The sequence below is a fragment of the Peromyscus californicus genome, unplaced genomic scaffold, assembly GCF_007827085.1.
Source record: "Peromyscus californicus insignis strain IS unplaced genomic scaffold, ASM782708v3 Scaffold_15__1_contigs__length_86483966, whole genome shotgun sequence".
Lineage (NCBI taxonomy): Eukaryota > Metazoa > Chordata > Mammalia > Rodentia > Cricetidae > Peromyscus > Peromyscus californicus.
This window is the reverse complement of record NW_026294447.1, coordinates 57,653,099-57,676,657: the sequence shown is the minus strand read 5'-3', so window position 1 is coordinate 57,676,657 and position 23,559 is coordinate 57,653,099. Positions and strand designations below refer to the sequence as shown.

Genomic DNA, 23,559 nt, shown 5'->3' with positions numbered 1-23,559 from the left:
TAACAGGAAACCAGAGCCAAATCCAACCCAGCCATGCAGATCCATTTGCAGAATTTTTCACCCTAGCTGCTACAGTTCCCTTTTTTTGTAAAGCAGAGGTAGACTGCATGAGTTTGACAAAGGAAGAAAACAAAAGATAGCAAAAGATTCATTCTGGACGTACAGTAGCTATTCTGTATTCATAACTCTACACCAGCAAGAACAGCTCACAGGATGCACAAGGTGGGGTCCTCCACGAATTTACACAAGATCAAACCAATTATCCATGCTGCACTTCCATGCAGTAAACACCCCTGACCCTCACCACCTGGATAAACCCCACCAAATGCAGAAAAGAACCCCTTTTCATGTGTAGAACTAGCCAGAGCCTAAGCAGTCATTACACAGCAAAAACCTAGAGAACAAAAACCCAGCATCAGACTGAGAGAAAACCCAGAACATACCTGAATTCTTCAAATGCAAACATGACCTAGTCAGAGGCAATTTCCTTGGATTGTATGGCGGCCTTTTTGGTACCGAGGACAACCATTTAGTCAGTCAGATGGTGCAAAGTGCAGAAAAAAAGAGGCGAGGTTTCCACACCCCCCCAATATTCTGAAGTAAAAGGCTCTCTGCAGACAGGGGCCTGCAGCCTCCAGCTCCGCCAGCTGCTGACAAGCGGCAGCTAACAGGGGAGGCAGCTAGAAAACCATGTGATCATTCCAGCAAGTCTGATTAATGCAGTGACTGCTTAGACTTCAGGTTGGGAGCTGGATTAGTCTAGAGAAAAAAGTCAAACCCAGGGTGCACCTAGGATCCCGGGCAAATCCACGTAACACATCCCACCTCTAAGAATTGAGTAGGGTGGGGAGGGGTGGGGTTTCTGCAGTGAAAATGAGACCTGCTCTATTGTGATCTGCCTAATGACCTCATCTTCCCAAGGCTGTTGCTGCTGCAAAGATCAGACATGACCCATGTTATAAATGAGCACACATAGGTGATAGCCAGGCTACCTTTCGAGGACAGCCAGGGAATGGAACAATTCTTCCAAATCCAGTGTGCTGCCCGACTGCCACACCAGCACAAGTGCACATGCTGCTCCAGTACCACAGTCAAAGTTCACACTACCCACCATGCCACAGCTAAGATGACCCTGCAGGGCCACCATCATTAGTGGTTTCCTTTATGTGATTATTCATTTACTAGGTGCATAACGTCAGTTCCTTGAAGTACAAAAATCGCTGTAATACTTTCAGAATAGAGGAAAAAGGAAATGAGATGTCAGCCAAAAAGAAAGAGAAATGTTTACCCGTTTGTAAAGCTCAGGCTGGCGAGATTTGGCAAGTGTACTGAGGCTGCCTCCCGAAACCTGCCACGACGGAAAACCTTCAGCATTTGGATTGCAAATTTTTATAAAATAAGGGAGGGGAAAACATCTCAAATAAAAACCAGTGAGTCACTCAACTTTTTCACAAATAAATTCAGGAAGGTTCTGGAGGCTGACCCTTTGCACACATACTGCCTGAGCTCTGGCCTTCAGCATTTCTGTAACTCTCACATCAGTAACTGGACTTTCTTATCCCATTCTACCCTAAAAATCTGCCAGAGTACTTTGCCAAATATGATATTGATGCCACCTTATTTTAACCCTGTGCCCATAAGATTAAGCAAAACCCCTGGATTATGAAGTATTGTTTCTTCAGTTAAAACTTCACAAACACTAGCTGGGCAGTGACGGCACACGCCTTTAATCCCAGCACTCGGGAGGTAGAGGCAGATGGAATCTCTGTGAGTTCGAGGCCAGCATGGCCTATAAAGCTAGTCCAGGACCATTAAGGCTACACAAAGAAACCCTGTCTCAAAAAACAAACAAACAAACAAAAAACAAACACCAAACTCGGTCAGACATTTGTGGCTCTTCCTTTCTCGGTTAGTCCCAGCCAGGCCAGGCATGCAACCTGCTGCCCTGTGGCCAGCAGGGTACCTGCTTCTTCTGAACTATCAAGGATGGTTAGTGGCTCTCTTCTCTGCCATGGACTGTGTGGCATTACAGCATCTGCCATGCCTCTCCCACATATCTGGGGGTGAGGGCCCCGCCACAGCAGAGTGTGCACATGGAGTTAAGCTCCATACTCCTAGCACCCGGGATAGCACTGACAAAAAGAGATATTCATAAGGGGGTTGCTGAAAGAACCTCCTTTGGCCTGTACCTATCTCTGGTCTGGGAGAAAAATGATCCAGTATTCACAGTCACAAAGGTGCTCTGGGTTGAGGTGAAGCTCTTCATGTGGCTATCTCTGTCTCACAGAGATAGAAGAGCCCAGAACTCAACTCAGGGAAATACAATGACCAGGCCCATGGAACAGACAGATGAGTAAGGGAGATCTAGGGTCTGGGTCCCCTCCTTGACTCACATTACCACCAACCAGGCTGATCTGGAACACCTTCCCCAGTATTCCTCACAAGCCTCTGAGTGTGACCTTCTGGTGACAACAGCTGTTTGACAGAATCACATTGTAGCAGACATAGGACACTCCAAGGCAAAAAACAGCCTAGCTTTAAATCCCAGAAGCCCTATTTGTTAACACTAATGTTGGCAAGCTAGACACCCCACAGGTAAAGCTGTAGTAACATGGATACAGTTTGTGTATCATACACACGAACAAGGCATGTGTTTAAGTCTTTATAGAGCATACAACATTAAATAAATGTTCTGCACAATCTTTACTGTCTCACAAGATACTCCCTCATTGTACAGCTCTGATTACTGGGACTCTATAGAGGGGCCACCTTCAAGCCGGGGATGGTGATGCACACCTTTAATCCCAGCACTCAGGGCAAAGGCAGTTAAATCTCCAAGTTCAATGTCAGCAAGGTTTACAGAGTGAGTTCCAGAAAAATCCTGCCTTGGTCAAGGGAGATACATTTATTTGTCTCTTAGTATCTGTGGGATATTGGGTCTCTGAATAGATAAATCCACACATGCTCAAGTCACTAATATAAAATGCTATAGTATTTGCATATATCTACATACATTCCATATGCTTTAACTCATAATTAGATAGCATATAATATCTAACATATGTAACAATAATATAAAACCTACATAAATAATTGTTTTATTTAGGAAATAATAACAAATAAGTCTATCCATGTGGAAGGAGACAGGGGATGGAGGACTTCTAGGCCCTATAGATGTTTTTCACCAGTAACTCACTGGTGGGGGGCTGGTTATACCTTTCTGGACTATGCCCTGAGGTCCTGGCAAAAGTTGGCACAAATAAATGTTATGAAACCAAATCCTATTAGTAAGTGCATTTTAGACATCACTGTCCAGGACCCTCCAATTAACAATAAAAAAAAAAAAAACAAAGTCCGCCGGGCGGTGGTGGCGCACACCTTTAATCGGGAGGCAGAGGCAGGTGGATCTCTGTGAGTTTGAGGCCAGCCTGGTCTACAGAGTGAGTTCCAGGAAAGGCACAAAGCTATACAGAGAAACCCTGTCTTGGGGAAAAAAAACAAAAAAACAACAAAACAAAGTCCAATGTAGTTAGGTAAAATGTTTTCAACATCACACAGCCATAAGTGGAAGAGCAAAGGCTCGGACACTGGTTTGTCTAACTCTAACATGCTCTACTGGTGTCTTAAAAGCAATGAGCCATCTAGTTCAAGCCGCCTGCAGAAGAGGATTTATTCACTAGATGGTGGGCAGCCATGGCTCTAAGAAAGGTGTGTTATGGTCTGGGTGTGAACTGTCCTCATAGGCTCGGGTTTGAATGCTTGACAGTAGCACTGCTCGGTAGCACTGCTCTGGGGAGATGCAGAGCCTGTGGAGGTGGGGCTGCTGAGGGTGGACCCTGAGGTTTACAGCCTGGCTCTGCTTCCTATTCCACACTGGTTTGTGCTCTACTAAGATGGAGCCCCAGTCACATGTCCTACTATCATGGAGCTGCCTGCTACCATGGCTTCTCTGCCATGATGGACTGTATACCCTCAAACCATGAGGCCAAATACATTCTTCCTCCTCCTTTAAGTTGCCTCTTGGCAGGTGTGTATTTGGTCACAGCGATGCCGAAAGTAAACAACATCGCAGGGCTGGGCACTACAATCTGTTTATGCTATCTTATATAGCTGAACTGAACGTTATGATTACCAGATGTATGGCAAGGCAAGAGACCTCTAAAGGATTAAACTGCTCATATACACTCAGGAAGAAATAGGTAGAAACCTGAGCTTACAAGATGTTGGGACCAATGGGAAGAGGAATCTGCCTCTCAGACCAGGCAGATCCTTGACCACATGGTTCTGTTAACACTGAAATACAAGGAAGTGTATGGAAGAGTAACTGAAGTGAACAGCCAAGACTTCTAACAGCTCCAGTTTTCTCTGGAATAGGGCCAAAGAGTACTTCTGTGGCCATAAAATGTTAAATAACACAAATGGTCACTCCAAGGCATCTATCAAAGACCTGAGATGCAGAAAACACATACTCTTGCTTTGGGACTTAGTTTCCCTACACACTAGGAAAGAATAACTACGCATTCATTTTTCAGCTACTTATTTTTTAAATTAGTACTTCCATGCAACCCTAAACAAAACAAATACCTTATATAAAATAGAAAGGCTCTTGCAGAAGGTGGAGGAGCCTAGAGCCCTGCTGTGAGTTGCCACTCACCACCCAAACACATCCTTGGAAGACATCTAGCCTCTGGCAGATCCTGTCAGTGCTGGTGCTCACAGACCAGCACAGCTGCCCTGATTAACCCCATTCTCCTTTTCCCCCAGTGTCATATAGCCCTACAATGGTCTCTGCAGCCAGCCCCTGCAGCTGTGGCAGAGCACTCTTCCCCAATTACAGGACAAGGGCTGCCTGGGACTTCCCTAAAGAAAGAAATTTGGGATGCTATGTACAATACAAACATTAACACAAATGTTTCCATATCCTTGAAATTTTTCAAAAGCTAAATGAGAATATTTTAAACAAGTGACATTAGGGTAGCATGAACACCTGAGTTTTGGAAGCAACATGTTTTCTTCTGTGAAATGATCAATGTTCCAAGAGAGCAAACTTCTGATCTGTCGTGCTCAATCTCACCACAAGAGACTAAGAGGAGCCTGTCAAATCCTGCTGTCCTACCAGTTTTACTTGGCAACTGTTTTCCCTTTCACATTTTTAGGTTGTGGGCACACAGCCATGATGTACGTGAAACAAAATAAGAACTGAACATATGAACAGAGTCTGATGTGCCAATCAAGTAAAACAAGAAAGCAGTCCTGACATTTACGGATATGAACATTCACTACTCTCCGTGGAGATACGAAACAGGAGACACAAATGGAAATCACAGTCATGCCTAAAAATACTACTCCCATCCCATGGTCCAAGCAGGGGTGTTTCCAATGAGCAGGGAGCACTTGGGAGTGTCCTCAGATGCCTGCTTCTTTCTAGTCTCATTTAGTTCTAATTGAGTTCCTGTTCCTACCCTCCCTCCCCCTCTCCACTTGCACCACTCTGCAGCACCTTTTCCCTGTAGTTCCAGTTCTGCAGCTGAGCAGTCAGCCTCCAGAGCCTCACTGTCCTGGACTCCAGTCTCCTCTCACACCTGCCAACCTGGATGTTTCACATGATGCTCTCCTGTAGAATGAATCTTAATAGGTCTTGTTAATAAAATCAAACCTGGAGCCAGGTAATGGGGTGAACACTGGAAGATCAGAGAAGCAGAACAAGCCACAGCTACCTCACCTTGCCAGTTCCTCAGCTGAACTGTGCTGCTCAAAAACCTAAAAGCTTAACCAGCTAAAAGCTTCTAGTTTCTGGTCTTTACACCTTATATACCTTTCTGCTTTCTGCTATCACTTCCTGGGATTAAAGGCTCACTTCCTGGGATTAAAGACGTGAGTCACCATGCCTGGCTGTTTCCAGTGTGGCTTTAAACTCACAGAGATCCGGATGGATTTCTGCTGTAGGAATGCTATGATTAAAGGTGTGTGTGCCACCATTTTCTGGCCTCTATACCTAGTGACTGTTCTGTTCTCTGACCCCAAATAAGTTTATTAGGGTGCACAATATTTTGGGGAAAACAATACCTTCACACTCTCCTCCTTCACTTGGCTCCATATGTCATGCACTGTAGCTATGGTTTTCCTGCCTGGCCTACAGTCAGGACAAATCTCTATCACCCGCCAGTCCCACAGCTGCTCAGACCCAAACAAGTAAACACAGAGACTTATATTGGTTACAAACTGTATGGCCATGGCAGGCTTCTTGCTAACTGTTCTTACAGCTTAAATTAATCCATTTCCATTAATCTATACCTTGCCACATGGCTCGTGGCTTACCGGCATCTTCACATGCTGTTTGTCGTCATGGCAGCTGGCAGTGTCTCTCTGACTCAGCCTTCCACTTCCCAGCTTTATTCTCCTCCTTGTCCCGCCTACACTTCCTGCCTAGCCAGTGGCCAATCAGTGTTTTATTTATTGACTAATCAGCAACACATTTGCCATACAGAACATCCCACAGCAATGCACCTCCACTTCCAGTTCTCCTTGGTCCCCCAGTCAAAATCTTCCTCCACAGTGGCTACAGTAAGGAGGAGTTCTGAATCCTGGTGGATTATTAACTACTGAGAAACCTCAAGGCTTATCTTAAAGGCTGCAGTGAGAAAGAGCACACACTTCGTGAGGATGCTGTGAAGATGATGAAGTGCATGGCACACAGTAACCACAATTAATGGAGGCTCATGTTAGTGCATATGTGTCAAAAGCCTGCCAAATTCCCTTCCTGACCAAATCAGTTAAAACTCAAAAATTACTATGAAAACAAATAATAAAACAAAACAAAAACCCCTCACATATTGTCTTATGTTAAGCAACTTGGTCTAGTACAGGCCCTAGGCCTCTAAACACAATATACAGGTCTGACAGGGCTGTCTGGGGAGACCTGGAGGAGGCAGCTCCAGAACCCACCAGATATTACAGCTTATCCCAAGAACTAGACATACAACCTATGGCTCATCTGTTTGAATGCTTGGTCTGAAGTTGCTGGAACTATTCAGGAAGGATTAAGAGTTGTGGCCTTGTTGGAGGAAGTGTGTCACTGGAGTTGAACTTCTGAAAGTCTATGCCAGGCCCAGTCTTGCTCTCTCTGTGCCTACAACTTACAGATCAGATATGAGCTCTCAGAGCCATGCTTCCTGTCCTGATGGTAATGAACTGATCGTCTGAAACTGCAAGCAAGGCCTCAATTAAATGCTTTCTTTTATAAAGTGCCTTGATCATGGGTTTCATCACAGCAGTAGTAACCCTAACTAACACACAACCTTTAAAAAAAAAAGGCACATATGCTATATGAATACAGCTTAAGAAGAAATCCTTTGCAGTTTTGGGCCACCATCCCCAAATTTTCCCATTTTAAAAGTAAGGGGGTCACTAACTGTGACCCTTGTGTTTAAGTCCCATATGAGCTTTGAGAGAGTAGAACAGTTAGGCATATACTAGAAATCTTTGGTTAATAATGTCTTGAAATCACTCAATATCCTAGAATTCTAGATGAATTAATTTTTTTCCAAAAATTTTTAAAAATCAAACCCTTCTTAAACTGATAGGGACTGTATGACTGCTACATTGTAAATTAAATCCTCCTCCACATTATACAGTTCAACTGGACTTCCAGTGGTATTTAACTTTAAAATAAAAAATGTAAAGTAAAGTCATTCCATATCTCTATTTTGAGGAAATCTAAATTAAGATACCAAAAGGAAATGTTCTACTAAAAGCAAGCATAGTTACATCTTAAAATTCACTACTGCTCCAAGTGTGGAAGTGGTGCATTCCCATCCACAATAGACTCTTCCATCAAATAGCCGCTCTCTCAGAGATTTTTGTTTGTATTCACTTAAGTGCTTGAAGGAGGTACTGGAGCCAAGGCTCGGTCTAAAAAGTGCTTATGGCACAAGTCATAAGGACCTGAATTTGGATCCTCAGCATCAACATACAAAGCTAGGCATGCTGGGATAGGCATGAGGGTACATGCCTGCAATCCCTGAGGCTTGCTGGCCACCAGTCTAGATGAACTAATAAGCTCCAGGTTCTGTGATAGATTGCCTCAAAAAATAAGGCTTGATGGAAATCCTAATGAGGAAGACATCTAGCATAGACCTCTAGACTCCAGGCACATGCATATACATGGGTACACACACCCAATACTTGAAGGGTTCTTGGTGCTAAACAGCAAGATGATCAACAGACCAAGCAGTGAATTACAGTAGTTATATCCTTTTAGGGGGCCAGAGTCTCCCTAGGTAGCCCAGACCTCAAACTCAAAATCCATCTGCCTCAATCCCCACAGTTAACGTATGCACCACCATCTAGTGACTTAATTCTAATGTTAACCATTTAGTGATTTAATTCTAATGTTAGAGGCCAGATGATAAATGGATGATAAGCCAGGGAATGCTTCAAGTATGTGTGTGTGGAGGGGCAGAGAGCAAGCAAGAAACAGAGAATAGGTGATTTAAAAAAAAAAAAAAGACAATGACATATGCACCAAGATTTGAGTGACAAGGGTCCAGTTGACCAAATATCAGGGAAAGATTCTCAAATACAACGGAATCACTTGTGAAAGGCCTCAGATAAAGGGAAACTAACTTAGAATTCATCCCTCTCACATGGGACAGGTGGGACAGACAAGGTAAGCAGGCGCCGAACAGAGGAAAGTAAGAGGACTTCATGAAACAGGGAATCAAAGAGATTTTTTTCTTTTTTCTTTTTCTTTTCTTTCTTTTTTTTTTTCAAGGGGTAATGCAATCTGGTTCTCATTTTTTTAATGGAAAATGGACATAAAGAGACCAGTTATAAGCTAGCCCAGTTAAGAGATAATGAAATTTGAAGCTTAAAATTCATATGGAAACACACAAGACATCAGATAGTCAGAGCAATCCTGTCTCCAGGATATACTACAGAGCCATAGCAATGAAAACAATGCACACACACACCCACACAAAATCTACGGAATAGAACAAAGGACCCAGATATATTTCCACACAACTTTTGACAAAGATGCCAAAAATACAAATTGAACAAGACTGTCTCTTTTTCTAATCTCACCTTGGACCAAAAAAAGAAAAGAAAAAAAGTCAATTCCAAATGGACCAAAGGCCTGAGCATTCTTGCCATTGTAAGCTCTAGCTAGGACTTTTTTGCAGTGGGCAGTGGTAAGTACAGAGGCTCATTAACTGGTCACTGTGATGAGAAAAGTGACAATCTAATGCTCAGCCATTGGACATCACCCTCACCTCCAGGCTCCACCTCTCCCCAAGTATCTCTAGGCAGTTAACGTTGCTAGAGGAGAAAAAGACAATTTCTTCAATGGTATAGCCACCAATGAGGTGCCTGTGTTCCTGTGAGCAACCCTAACATAACTTACTTAGTCATGCAGCTGGAGTGGGAGGGATAAGAAAGGGTAACAAGAATTAATAAGATCAAAATACACTATATAGAAATGTAATGAAACACACTATTTTGTGGGTTTTTTTTAAAAACACACTATTTTGTATAATCAATGTATAATTGATTGTTCTAAAAAAACAAAAAAAAAAAGGTGATGGGGGCCAGCAAGATGGTTTAATCAGTAAGGTACTTGCTGCCAAGCCTGAAAATCTGAGTTCAATCCCTGGGACCTATGTGATAGGGGGAAAGAACTGACTCCTGCAAGTTGTCCTCTGACCTCCACATAAGTGCTGTGACACACAGGTATCTTCTTCCCTGCCCCACTTCCCAAAATAAATAAATGTTGGGAAAGAAAAAAAAGTGGAGTTTGGCCTCAGCAGCAGCAGACAGAACAGCTTGATTTCAGTTATGTGTTAGAGGTAATCTTTTTCATCATTCAATTGTTTCATGTGGTCTTAGATATTAATGGAACAGAACAAAGACCCCAAACACTTGTAAATATTCTTTTAAAAATGAAGACTAGAGCTAGCACTACAGGCTAAGGAAGCATAAGTTCTGTGAGGAGGAGCTTGGCTTATGCTGTCCTCCTGTTCCAGGGTCAGACATGAGCATCACTTAGCTGGTGAGCTAATCAGACGTTAGTGGACTTAAAAAGTTTTATAGGAAGATAAAACTGGATCAAGTCAGCAATCTTCAAATAGCAGATTATCCTTCTGAACAAGGGAGCTATTCCAGTATTGTCCTGATGTACTGAAATTTGTCAAGACAACATTTCCAGAATAAATGGAGAACTAGGAAAATGAAAAGGAACTAGGAAAATGAAAAGTATGTGATCAATTGAGAAATATTTCATCAGTATCACCTGCAAGGCTACCGCTGCTCTATCTTCAACAGGTGAGACAAGTCAAAGATGAAGCCAGAATTCATACCTTCCCAAGTTAAGATCAGACCCCCAAAGGCTTACACCGAAGGCTTGGCCACCAGCCCATTGAGCTACTAGGTAGCAGTGGTATTGTTAGGAGTATTGTGATTTGAATGTGTAATGCACCCCTCCCATACACACCATGAGCTCATGTGTTTGAACATCTGGTTCCAAGCTGGTGGTGTCATTCAGGAAGGTTGTGCAACCTTTAGGAGAATGCTGGAGGAAGTGGGTCACTGTGGTGTAAGCCTTGAGGTCTTACAGCTTTCTGACCTTGTGACAAATGTAAATTTTTTTAATTAAAAAAAATGAATGCAAGGGGCTAGAGAGATGGCTTGGCAGTTAAGAGCACTGCTGCTTTTGCAGAGGACTCAGGTTTGATTCCCAGCATATCCACACAGCTGCTCACAACCATTGGTAGCTTTAGTTACAGGGGATCTTATGCCTTCTTCTGGCCTCTGTGGGCACTGTATGCACTTGGAGCACGAATATATATGTGGGCAAAATATCTGTACATGTTTAAAAATAAGAATGAATGTGGTACCAAATGTGCAGAATATCCAGAAGTGCTGTACTACTCTGAACATCTAATTAGTACAGTGACCACAAGCTTGGTATCCACCAAGAATACACTGCTCTGTTGTTTTGATTTTTCTTGCCCCAGGCTCTTCCCCTACAAGAATGAACAACATTATTAACAACATCTACCTCCTGGGATTGTTGCAAAGATTAAATGAGATGATCTATGTTAAGTGATTATAACATCAAGAAACATGAGCTATTATTATCATTCATAATAATTGAGGAATAGAGCTCAGGTCCAATTATGACCTGCACATTTGAGCTCAGAGTTTATTACTTTTTATTATAGGAAAAGGTTAAACTAGGCCCCAGAAAAAGCTTACTTCACCAGAGAGCACTAGAGAGCTTATGGTCAGTGTAACAGCGAAGAGACAGCTCCAGACTCCTTTCCTATGGAGACAAGAACAAACAAACAAACAAAAACCGGGGGGCACATGACCCAGTCAAAGTTAAATGTCAGAAGTAGTCCTATAGAAGAAGAGTATGTGAACTGACACAGGATACCCAGTACCCAACAGTAAGGATGCTCCATGAACTGGGAGAGCATGTGGTGACATCTGAAAGAAGTGTGCACTGCACCAGCGCAGTGAGAACATCAACAGAGAGAAGTGCACAAACAGTCAAAGCTCACTACAAGTCCAAAGCAGGCTTACCAGGCAGAAGAATGAACCAACAAACTCCATGTCAAGGTGTCTGAAATACTGAGTCAGGAGCAGGGTGTGGTGGCACATGTCTTTAATCCCACATTTAGGGGTAAGGGGAGGCAGAGGCCAGCCTGGTCTACATGGCAAGTTCTAGGACAGTCAGGGCTATACGGAGAAACCCTGTCTCAAAAAATAAAATAAAATTCTGAGTCGATAGAGTAAAAGAGGTGAGCATGGTGACATATGCTATTAGTCCAGCACTGGGGAGGCTGAGGCAGGAGAATCACAGGGTCAAAGCCAGCCTGGGCTACAAAGTGAGACCTTGTCTCTAAGGAGGGGAAATAAGGAAATGAAGAAAGTAAAGAGAGCCTTGATGGACTTACAGGGGGTTATCAAATGGAACAACAGATGCATTATGGGAATCTCAGGAGTACAGGAAACAAGGGAAGGGCAGAAAACTCCACTCCACTAGGTGACACCGTGTCAGGCATGGAGCTCTTCAAGTGTTGGTCTTCGGCACTTTCTTTCCCTCAACACTCAGGGATAGTGAGGCGTGGCAGCAAGCAGGTGGGAGCGACACAATGCAGCTGTGCAAGCCTCTGGGCCTAGGGAATCGGCCTCTTCAGTTTGTGGCTGGCTCGAATTCCAGGAAAGCCTAAGGGAGGGATCCTCAGCCCTTGACATTGTTAAGCTCTTATGTAGGCCTAGGGAGTCTGGAGTCCTTCGCTCTTAATACTTCCTGGCCAGAGTACAGCTTTGGCCCAGGTCTGAGACCCTTGTCCCTAAAGACTTGGCAGCTCTTGGCACTCTCCTGGTGACCAGGATCTACAGTCTTTCCTCTTGTGATTCATTGCAGCCTTTACGTTTCTTTAGTCTCAGCTTTCCACTCTCCCCTGTCGTCCTCCTACACTTAAAATACATCGATATTACTGACAGTTTTATGTACTCCCTATCAAAATCTCAGGTTGACAGGTAGCATTCACCTATAGTCCCAGAAACATGGGAAGCTGAGGCAAGAGGATCACATGAGAACGTGAGTTTGTCACCAGCCTGGGCATCAGTGGAAGACACTATTTTAAGACAAAACAAAATCCTGATAGCATTTACAAAAATCAGACATAGAAATTTTTCTGTATTGGGCATGGTGGCACACTCCTATAATCCAAGAATTTAGGAAAATGAGGCAGGGAATATCATGTTCAAGACCAGCCTGGGCTATATATTAAGTCTGAGCTTTACAATAAGACGACCATACCTGAAATACAAAATAAAGAATCCTAAAATTCATACAAATTCTCAAGGGACTCTGAACATCCTTAACAACCTTGAAAAAGGACAAAGTTGAAGGTCTCACACTTCTTATCTTAAAACACACAACCCAACCACCAACATGGTATGGTACTGGCATAAAGACACATCTAAGACATTAAGCAGTAAAGAAAGTCCTGGAGCAAACCCTTGTATATATGGTAAAATGGTCTTCATCAAGCTTCTAAGGATACACAGCGAAGGTCAGTCTTCAACACACAGTGCTGGGAAAACTGGATCACCACACACAAAAAGTATAAAGTTGAACCTCAAACCCATACATAAGAGTAAACTCAAAATAAATCAAATAAAGACTTAAAACTATAAAACACCCCAAAGAAAGCATAAGGTTTCAGGACACTGTATTTTCATAATTTCTTAGTCACAAAATCAAATATAAAAATAGGCAAATGAGATATGTAAAACCTTAAAACTTCTGCACACAGGGCCTGGCAAGCTGTGGCAATGTGCTTGCTGCGCAGCTACGAGGCTGAGCTCAGGTGCCTAACAACTACACAAAAGCTAAGTATGGTAGCCATGGTCCTAGAACCCCAGCACCTGATGTCAACCTCTGGCCTCTGTAAGTATATATTGTACCCACCCACAGAAATAAACAAATAAAAATAATACGGCGTACAATGGAAATAAACTGAAAAAAACAATTTACAGAACAGGAGAAAATATTTGCAGATTACCTATCTGGTCAGTATTTACCAACCCAGGATACATCAGAAAATCCTACATTTTAACAACAACAAGACCAAAAATCATAGATGGGCAAAGGGCTTGGACAAGTATCCAAGTTTAATACTAGCCTAGGCTATGCAGCAAAACTTGTCTCTAAAACTAATACATATATGTTGGGCAGTGGTGGCACACACCTTTAATCCCAGCACTCAGGAGGCAGAGACAGGCAGATTTCTGTAAATTCAAGGCCAGCCTATGCAGCCAGTTCCAGATCACCCAGGAGTAAGACCTTGTGAGAGGTGAGACATTTTCTAAAACATTTTTTTTTAAATTTATATTGATTAAATAGATCCATCCTTATCACCCTGCACAAAACTCAACTCGAAATAGATCAAAGACCTCAACATAAAACCAGACACACTGAACCTGATAGAAGACAAAATGGGGAATAGCCTTGAACTCATGGCATAAGAGACTTTCTGAATAGAACACTGTTATCACAAGCACTAAGATCAACAATTAATAAATGGGACCTCATGAAACTAAAAAGCTTCTGTAAGGCAAAGGACACCATCCTTAGTACAAAGTGGCACCCTACAAAATGGGAAAAGATTTTTTACCAACTCCACATCAAATAGAGGACTAATGTCCAAAATATATGAACTCAAGAAACTAGATATCAAAAAACAAAATAATCCAATTAAAAAATAGAGTACATATCTAAACAGAGAATTCTCAATACAAGAAACTCAAATGGCTAAGAAACACTTAAAAATGTTCAACACCTTAGTCATCAGGGAAATGTAAATCAAAACTACTTTGAGATTCTATTTTAACCCTGTCAGAATGGCTAAGATCAATAATACAAGTGACAGCTCATGCTGAAGATGTGGAATAAGAGAAAACTCATTCATTGCTGGTGAGACTGCAAACTTATACAATCACTATGGAAATCAGAGTGGCAGTTCCTCAGAAGGACTAGAATCAATCTACCACAAGATCCAGCTATACCACTCGTGGGCATATACCCAAAGGACACTTCATCATATCACAAGGACACTTGGAAACAACCTAAATGTCCCTCAACAGAAGAATGGATAAAGAAAATGTGTACATTTATACAATGGAGTATTACTCAGCTGCTTAACAACAAAAAAAGTCACATCATGAAATTTGCAGGCAAATGGATGGAACTAGAAAATACCATCCTGAGTGAAGCAACTCAAATCCAGAAAGATAAATATGGTATGTATTCACTTATATGTGGATACTAGCCATTAAATAAATGACAGGGGGAGGCAGAGCCAGGCGGATCTCTGTGAGTTCGAGGCCAGCCTGGGCTACCAAGTGAGTCCCAGGAAAGGCGCAAAGCTACACAGAGAAACCCTGTCTCGGAAAAAAAAAAAAAATGACAGGGGTACAGGAATGGAAAGATCAGGTGGGGAGGGAGAAGGGAGATGCAGTTGGTGGAGGGAATGTGGAGATAGGCAGCTAGAATTAAGAGGCATTTGAGGGGTGGTATGGAAACCTAGGACAGTGGAAACTTTCTAAAATACATGAAGGTAATCCTATGAAATCTCTAAATAATTAAGGAGATGGAGTCCCAACTGGCTGCCTCTTGTCATCAAATTAAGCTTCAGTACCAGGACTGAGTTACATCCAATTGAGTTGATGGCCAGAGGGGTCCCATGGAAATCTTCAAACAACCCAGGCTGTTACCAAGACAATAGGTTGCTCTCCACAAACTGACAGCAGGGCCCAATTGCCAAATACAACACCCACAGAACTCATTTAACATGGAGAGGTCGAGCTGGTGCCTACATAGAACGTTCTAGTGTCTTTACTACAGGTATTCTTCAGGCTACCAAAAGAGAAATGTAAACACCAACCCACCCACAAAACCTTTGATCTACAATGCTGTCCTGCCTGTAAAATATGCTAGGACAATGGTGGCACAAAACTTGTGGGCGTAAGCAACCAATGTTTGACCCATTCTACAAGATGGAACCCCTACCTGACACTTCTTGGGTAACCACAAACCAGAGACTAGATGGGGTAAAACCAAATACTAACAGTCTACTTTAAAAAAAAAAAAAAAGTACTCATAAAATGACTCCTAATGATATTCTGCTATACTCACAGATCAGAGCCTTGCTCAGCCATCATCAGAGACGCTTCCTCCTGCAGCAAGTGGGAACAAATACAGAGACCCAGGCCAGACACTATGCAGAGAGTGAAATACCTTGAAACATACAGCTCTAAATGGGATATCTTCATCAAATCCCTCCCCTCAAAGCCCAGGGAACCCTGCAGAAGAGGAGGTAGAAAGTGTGTAAAACCCAGAAGGAATGCAGGACACCAGGAGAACAAGGTTCTCTAAATCAACTCACATGAACTCACAGAGACTGATGCAGCAAGCACAGGGCCACATGGGTCTGCACCAGGTCCTCCGCATAAGTATTACAGCTTTCAGTTCAGTAGTTTTTCTTTTTAATTTCAGGGCTGAGGACCGAACCTAGGGCCTTGTGCTTGCTACTCTACCACTGAGCTAAATTCCCAACCTCCAGTTCAGTATTTTTATGGGACTCTTGAGTGTGTGAACAAGTGGGTCTCTGATTCTTGTGTCTTCTCTTGGGGCTCTTTTCCTTCCATTGGTTTACCTTGTCCAACTTCAATGCGATGTTTTTTCTTTTATCTTATTATATTGTATTTTGTTATGTTTTGTTACTCTCTCTTAGAAGCCTGTTCTTTTCTAACAGAGATAGAAAGGGGGTGGATCTGGATGGAAGGGGAGATAGGGAGGGACTTGGAGGAGTAGAGGGAGGGGAAACTGTAATCAGGATATATTGTATGAGAAAATAATCTATTTTTAATTAAAAGGGGGGAAATTGGGCAAATTAGATGGCTCAGTGGATAAAGATACTTGCCACCAAGCCTGGCAATCTGAGTTCAATCCTTGGGTCTCACATGGTGAGAGGAGAGAACAAACTCCCACAAGTTGTCTTCTGACCTCCACATGCATACTATGGCACATGAGCATGTGTGCATTCACACACACACACAATAAAAAAATGTTATTTTGTAATTAAATGTTAAAAGTATGATGAACTGATAGAAACAATGATAGATAACATGGACAGAGAGCAGCAGAGCTAAATTCAAAGTAGATGTTCACTGGATGTAACTAAATCTCAATTTTTAAATTAAACGATAAAAGCATACAATTAAATATGATGCGCTGTATAAAAAAAAGTCCATGACACTTTTTAACACATGTAATCAGAGGAAACAGGGTACATAGCAGTAAGTCAGCAGCAACTACCTCTGACAATAGGAGGCTGATCAATTTTCCTTCTATTCTTTCTTATCCATATTCTTTACATTTTCTTTTTTTTCTTATTTAAGAAATTTTTTTATTCATTTTACATACCAACCACAGATTCCCCCTCTCATCTCTCCTCCCGATGCTCTCCAGTCTTTCCCCCACCTCCCACCCCCTACCTCTCCCCTGTCCACTCCCCATCCCCTTCTCCAAAAGGGTAAGGCCTCCCATGGGGCGTCAGCAAAGCCTGGTACATTTAGTTGGGGCAGAATCAAGCCCCTCCCCACTGCATCAAGGCTGAGCAAGGCGTCCCACCATAGGTAATGGGCTCCAGAAAGTCAGCTCATGCACCAGACCGCACTCCAGGAGACCAGTCAAAGAGAGGGAAGAGGAATTATATGAGCAAGGAGGGTCAAGATTATGACTGGGAAAACGTCAGAGACAAATGAACTAAGCTTGTAGGAACCCAAGAACTTTAGACCGACAGCTGTGGAACCTACATGTCACCAGACTAGGAATCCTTTGCATATGGAAGACAGTTGTGTTTGGTCTGTTTGAGGGGGCCCTGGCAGTGGGATCAGGATCTTTATGTTTTCTAAAACAGTCAAGTATTTTTATTCAAGAAGAGAAAAGAGGCAGTGTAACAGTAGAGAGACAGGAGGTAATCTTTGGCAAAACTGGGCAGGACTGACTTGCCCATATACTTAACAACAGAAAGTGTTCCCCTCCAAAAAAGCCTAGAAAGTGTTAAGCTTTAGAAAAAAAAAATAAATAAATAATTTATAATTAAAAATATTAAGTGTTCAGCTTATCAGCATACGTTCATTCAGTGGATAACTTTTGCCATCTAGTGTGTTAACTGCTAGACTTGGGCTGGCTATGAACTTTATAGTTGGGCAGACACAGGTGCCAGAAAGAGCAGGTCTGATTCTGCCCTGATCACACTGCATCTAGATTCAACTATGTGGAAGAATCATTGCTATGCTAGAGCCCACTGACCAAGTTGCGTAAGGCTCATGTGAGCAGTGCTTAACTTAGGGCAGAGTCGATTTGGGGAAATGACTGTCATCTTCTGATTCTTGGGCACTATTTTTGGATTATGCAAAATGGATTAATTTGTAAAAATTTTAAAGAAGTCAGTAACAGCCAAGCACATGAAGAAGGAAGAGATACCTAGGTCTGGCTTAGTAATTCAATAATCTGCCTCACAATCCAGACAGGGGATGCTGAAGTACAAAAGCAGAGGTTGGGTAAATTCCTGTCATAGATAACAGCCATGATTATATTCAGTCATTCAATAAATAACTGCTGAGTGCTTACTATACCGAGTATCTAGGCAAACCAGCACTGTCCAAGAGGGCTTTCTACAAGGATGGATGACAGGCATTGGCCACATGTAACTACTGATCACTTAGAACTGGCACTCAAATCAAGATTATCATACATTAAGTAACAGGAAGACTAAAAGGAACATGTGAGAGCGGCTTCATAATAATGAGGAATTAATCTGAAGAGGCTGAGAGCTCAGTTCATGTGAGAGGCCACAAGCTAGGCTAAAGGATCATAGCTATCCAGAGAGATACAGACATGTCCTGAAAACACTCAAGAAGAGTGTTACCTTGGACTCCAGTGTTAATATTGAACAACGTGCAGGGCAGCATTTGAATAATATTGACCAGACTTAAATTAGTGCCATGGTAGAAGACAGACAAGGATGGGGAGAAATCAGAATGATATGTCCCCCTGGATGTGGAGACAGGGAACCAAGTGGTTCATCAAGCCTGTTTTCGACTTTGCTTACAAAGTATGCCTCTCCATACATTCAGATTCTGGGAGGATGGTAGTAAGTTCAATTATCTTTTTGTTTTTTAAGATTTTGTTTATTTTATGTGTATAGGTGTTTTGTCTGCATATATGTATGTGTACAACATGTGTGCAGTGTTAATGGAGCCCAGAAGAAAGCGTTGGATCTTCTGGAACTAGAGTTACAGATGGTTGCTGAGACACCATGTGATGAGTGCCCAGGTCCTCTGTAAGAGCAGCCAGTGCTTTTAACAAGAGTCATTTTACATTACAAAATCCAAACATGAATCAACAAAGTGTGCTATGTCCATGGGTGGGATAAAAGGGAATGAAATACTGAAACTGAGGTAGCATGAATGAGTCTTACAAATGCTGTGCCCAGTGTAAGGTGCCAGTCAGAAACCCATCTGTTGTATGACTCCACTTGCAGAGTGGATGAATTCATAGATGGCAGGCAGATGAGACGTTTCAGGGTGGGGTTGTGTAAGAATGGGGAGCAGCAGTTAGTGAGCACAAGTGACTCTCGGCATGTTGACAGCACTCTAGGATTCAACTGTGGTCATGTTTGCACAAGTGCATACAGTGAAACCCATCATACACTTTGAATGGTGGAAGAAAGCTCTGGGTTTAATCACTGGTACCAGACAACAAAAAGAAAACAAATGACAGACACTTGTTCAGTGTGTATAAGGCCTTGGGTCTGGTCCTAATACTGCACAACAAACAAACACAACACAACTCGAGTGTTATCAATGTTAAAAGTTAGTGCTGTAAATGGCATTATCCAAATAATGAGAGCAAAATCCCTAAAAGGGGAAAGAAATGTGTGAATCATGTGATAAGGGCTTTATACCCAGAGTGACAGAGCCCTCATTAGCACTGTGGAGTCAGCAATTAAATCAAGAGCCTTCTTAACACTTGGTATATCCCCAGCTCTTTAGAGGTTTAAATGTTTAGATGTTGTATTTAGGTTTCAATTCATTTTGAGTTACACTTTGTGTATGGTTTGAGGGAAAAGAGTCTGAGGTTACGTGGATATTCTGCTGTCCTGTATTTGTTAAAACATATGTTGATGGCTTCTGGTACCCTTGTTGACAATTGTTCATTAATGTCGGGGTAGTGAAGTCTAGTTTGAGACAGGCTTGAGGCATGTGTCTGAGCTGCATGTATGTAAGACCATGTCTTCTACTCACATGGCCCAGGAAGAAGCCTAGTGAAAATACATGTCTGATGAGTGATGACCCATCTGTGAGTTTGACAGTCACACTGCTTCATTACCCACAGATGACACTAAGAGACACATCACTGCCTGCTTTTGCAAAGGGGCCAACTGGTCCTTTGTAGTGCTGCTCCTGTCTGAGGCTCTATCAGTCTGTTGCTTACAATTCTGTTCCACTCAGTGACACAAATCAAGGACAGCAATTCCCTTCTGCCCAGGAAAGAAAATGTTTATCAACAGAGCCTTGAGCTGCTCAGTTGGCAATCTCAGCTGCCAGGAGGAAGCGGGCCAGTGGACACATTTGATTTTTATCTATGGGTAGACTAGCTCCAGCATTGGATGTGTTTCTATTTTGTACACAGGGTTTTTCAAGTGCCAGGCCCAAATTCTTCCATGTTTAACACAAAGTTAGAGAATCTAAATTGCTTGTCTTCTTTTGCATGATTTAATTTTTTTTTTTTTGATTGGTCTTTTGTAGCTAGCCTTAAACTGTATGCAAGCCAGGCTGGCCTTAAACTCACTACCTTTCTGCCTCAGGGAACACAGAGGTGTGTACCACCCTGCTTGGTGAGGATCTAACCTAATAAGACTTGAATAAATCTGAGCTCAGTGAAGGGCAGACCTTTGGAAAAATCAAATTTGAGGTAAGTGATTGAGTAGCTAGACCCAGTGAAATTTGTCCAAGTATATTGAAAAGACAACTGAGAGACAGAATATAGGCCAATCAAAAAACTACAAAGGACAGAATCAGAACAGAGGCTACCCTCCTCAAATCTCTTTTATAAAACAGCACTGTAGGGGCTAGAGCACTTGTTGCTCTTCCAGGAGATGCTAATTCAAATCCCAGCATCCATGTCAGGCAGCTCAGAACTGCCTGTAACTCCAGCTTCAGGAAATTCAATGCCCTCTTCTGGCCCCTGCTGATACCAGCACTGACACACAGACACAGACACAGACGTGTGTGTGCGCGCGCGCGCGCGCGCGCGCGCGCGCACACACACACACACACACACACACACACACACACACACACACACACGAATAAAATAAAAATTCAAAAATAAATAACATTAAAATAAGAGTAACAACAAAATAAAATAGTCCTGCATTTACACATCCTCCTATGTGTTTAAAATCACCTCTGGGTTGCTTCGAATATCTCACACCATATAAATACTGTGTAATCAGCTGTTATGCTGAATGGCAAGAAGCCTACACATGCTCAAAACTGACAGTCATCAGAGGTCTAACTATGCAAACTACATGTAGCCAACATTCCTCAAGTTTTACATAAAATATTTAATGTCACTTTTACTGTGTACAATAAGATACTCATGTGTTTACGTATCGGAAAACAATTACTAAGTACACTGTCTCAAACATAAAATGCACAAGGCAGGCTAGTGAAGTGGGTAAACGTGTTTGCCATGCAAGTCTGATGATCTGAGTTTGACAGCTGGAACCACGTAAAGGTGGATGCTGAGAACTAACTCCATAAAACTGCCCTCTGACCACCACATCCATAACTTGACAGGTGCACACACATACGTAAAAAAATTACAAGGTCAAGTCCAGGAAGATGACTCAGTGGGTGAAAGCACTAGCTACAAGGCTGATTGCCTCAGTTTGATCCTTGGAACCCACATTAAAAGGCAGATGTGGTAGTGCTCAGAAGCTTGCAGGCCAGTCAGTCTGGAATATGCAGGGCATCGGAAACAATGAGACACTGTTTCAACAAGGTAGAAGGTGGCGACTGACTCCTGAAAGTTGTCTTCTGACCTCTACATGCATGCCATGGAAAGTGCACACCTGCACACAGCTCAAATAAATAAATAAGACAAGGTCATGGTACTGACCTCCAGGGGCTTTTCTGGCTCTAAGCTCTAAATGACTGTGACTCTCGGTCTCATTTCTCATCCCATCCTGAAAAGAACCTAGTACAGGATTAAGTAAAAACACTCCCACTCATGAACACACACCTGAGGAGAAGTGGCAGAATCACCTGTTCACAGGTGCCCAGCAGGGACAAACACCACATGCTCTTACCTCTGTGCTGAGACTGCCACAGTGAACACGCAAAGGTGCAGCACATTTACTCTCTATAACACACAAATAATCCAGTGATTTGATGTCTGCTCCTGGTGCCTTTTGCCTCTTGGTTTCTGGGACAATCTATTTCTGGTTTACTTTACCTCTAAGTAGAGTCTTCAGGGGAAGTGGGGCTTTTATTTTCATTCTTCCTCCTTGGCACACAAGAATGCCATCGTCTTCCCAGTCCCACAGAATGGACTAGAGCTCTGACCTCAGGTAACAAAGTTTGCCAATGGCAACTGCTTCAAAGGGACAAATGGTACCAAAGGTCTCCCTTATCTTCCAGGGTTTCCATCTCTCTAAATCTTGGTCCTGTTAATCTTTTCTGCCTTGTACCCTCCCTCTTATGCCTTCAATTTTTTTCTTCTTAAATCTTTTCTTATTGTTATTAGACTGGTCCAAACAGAACATATCACTGCTAGAATCCAATCCACCAATCTCAGAGGAGACAGACAGACAGACAGACACACACACACACACACACACACACACACACACACACACACACAAATTGAATCAGATGGCAATTCCCTTACATAATCCTTTATAATTCATTATAGCTTTTCCTATTTGATCCCCACCATTTTTGGAGCTTTTCTGGGGAGCATACACAAGTCAAGAGTGGATAAAGCAACTGGGATATGAGAAGATGGACCTGGAATCACCTGAACAGAAAGCCATGAGAAGCCTAATTAAAATAAACAATCCACACCTTTAGTCCCAAGCACTTGGGAGACAGAGACAGATGGATCTCTGTGAGGCCAGCCTGGTCTACAAAGTGAGTTCCAGGACAGCTAGGGTTACACAGAGAAACCCTATCTCGAAAAACCAAAAATACTAAATAAATAAATAAATAAGCAGACAAACAACCCAATGTCAGTATTCTAAAAATCTGATTGCATTGCTGCTGAAATGGGGTGGAGAGCTCCATTAAAGATAGGGGAAGGAGGGAAGAAAAGAGAATGGGGGAGGGGCTAGAGAGATGACTCAGCAGTTAAAAGTGTATTCTCTTCTTGCAGAGGACTCAAGGACTAAGTTCAGTTTCCAGCACCCACCCTGGACAGCTCACAACCACCTATAACTCCAGTTCCAGAAGGATCTGCCACCTATGGCTTCCACAGGCACCAGCACACACGTGCATGCACATAACTAAAAATAAAAACAAATCTTTTAAAGAGAGAAAGAGAGTAAGAAAGAGTAACCTAAGTCAGAGGCTCCAAGGCTGATACCCAGCAGAGAACACGGTGACTCTCAGTTCCATGTTTCTTCGCCTCCTTCTCTCTCCTCTGTCCCACTCCCACTTGACTTAAGAGGTGGGCTGACACAGAACACTGACTGATGCTACAACATGGTCCAGCCAGTTAGCTTTCTAAGCATCCAAGGCTCATTCCTCCCTCTTCAGTGTGGAGTAGGAACTGGGTAGAAGTCATAACATTGAACAACGTAAGAACTGAGAAGGCAAATATGTACAAAGGAAAGTTGCCAAAAAATAAAGCTGAAAAACAAGAAATCTGGGCTTCACTGCTCCACTTGCCAGTTAACCCGAGAGCCCTAG

At 42.6% G+C, this 23,559-nt stretch overlaps 1 protein-coding gene across 4 annotated transcripts in view; it reads right to left on the bottom strand.

Annotated features, from left to right (window-relative positions):
• The window catches only part of Evl (Enah/Vasp-like), a 149,028-nt gene that overhangs the window by 103,769 nt on the left and 21,700 nt on the right, over nucleotides 1–23,559 (bottom strand). Inside the window, exon 1 of one of the 4 annotated variants that reach the window (XM_052738947.1) lies at nucleotides 444–672. The exons of 1 other annotated variant lie outside the window; for it this stretch is intronic. Coding sequence is in view for 2 of the 3 variants with exons in the window: in XM_052738944.1 (XP_052594904.1) it covers nucleotides 444–466 (23 nt within the window). In the remaining variant the exon portion in view is untranslated. Of the gene's footprint in view, nucleotides 1–443; nucleotides 673–23,559 lie in introns of those variants that run through there. 2 more of the 4 variants (XM_052738944.1, XM_052738948.1) reach the window with 2 other exon arrangements.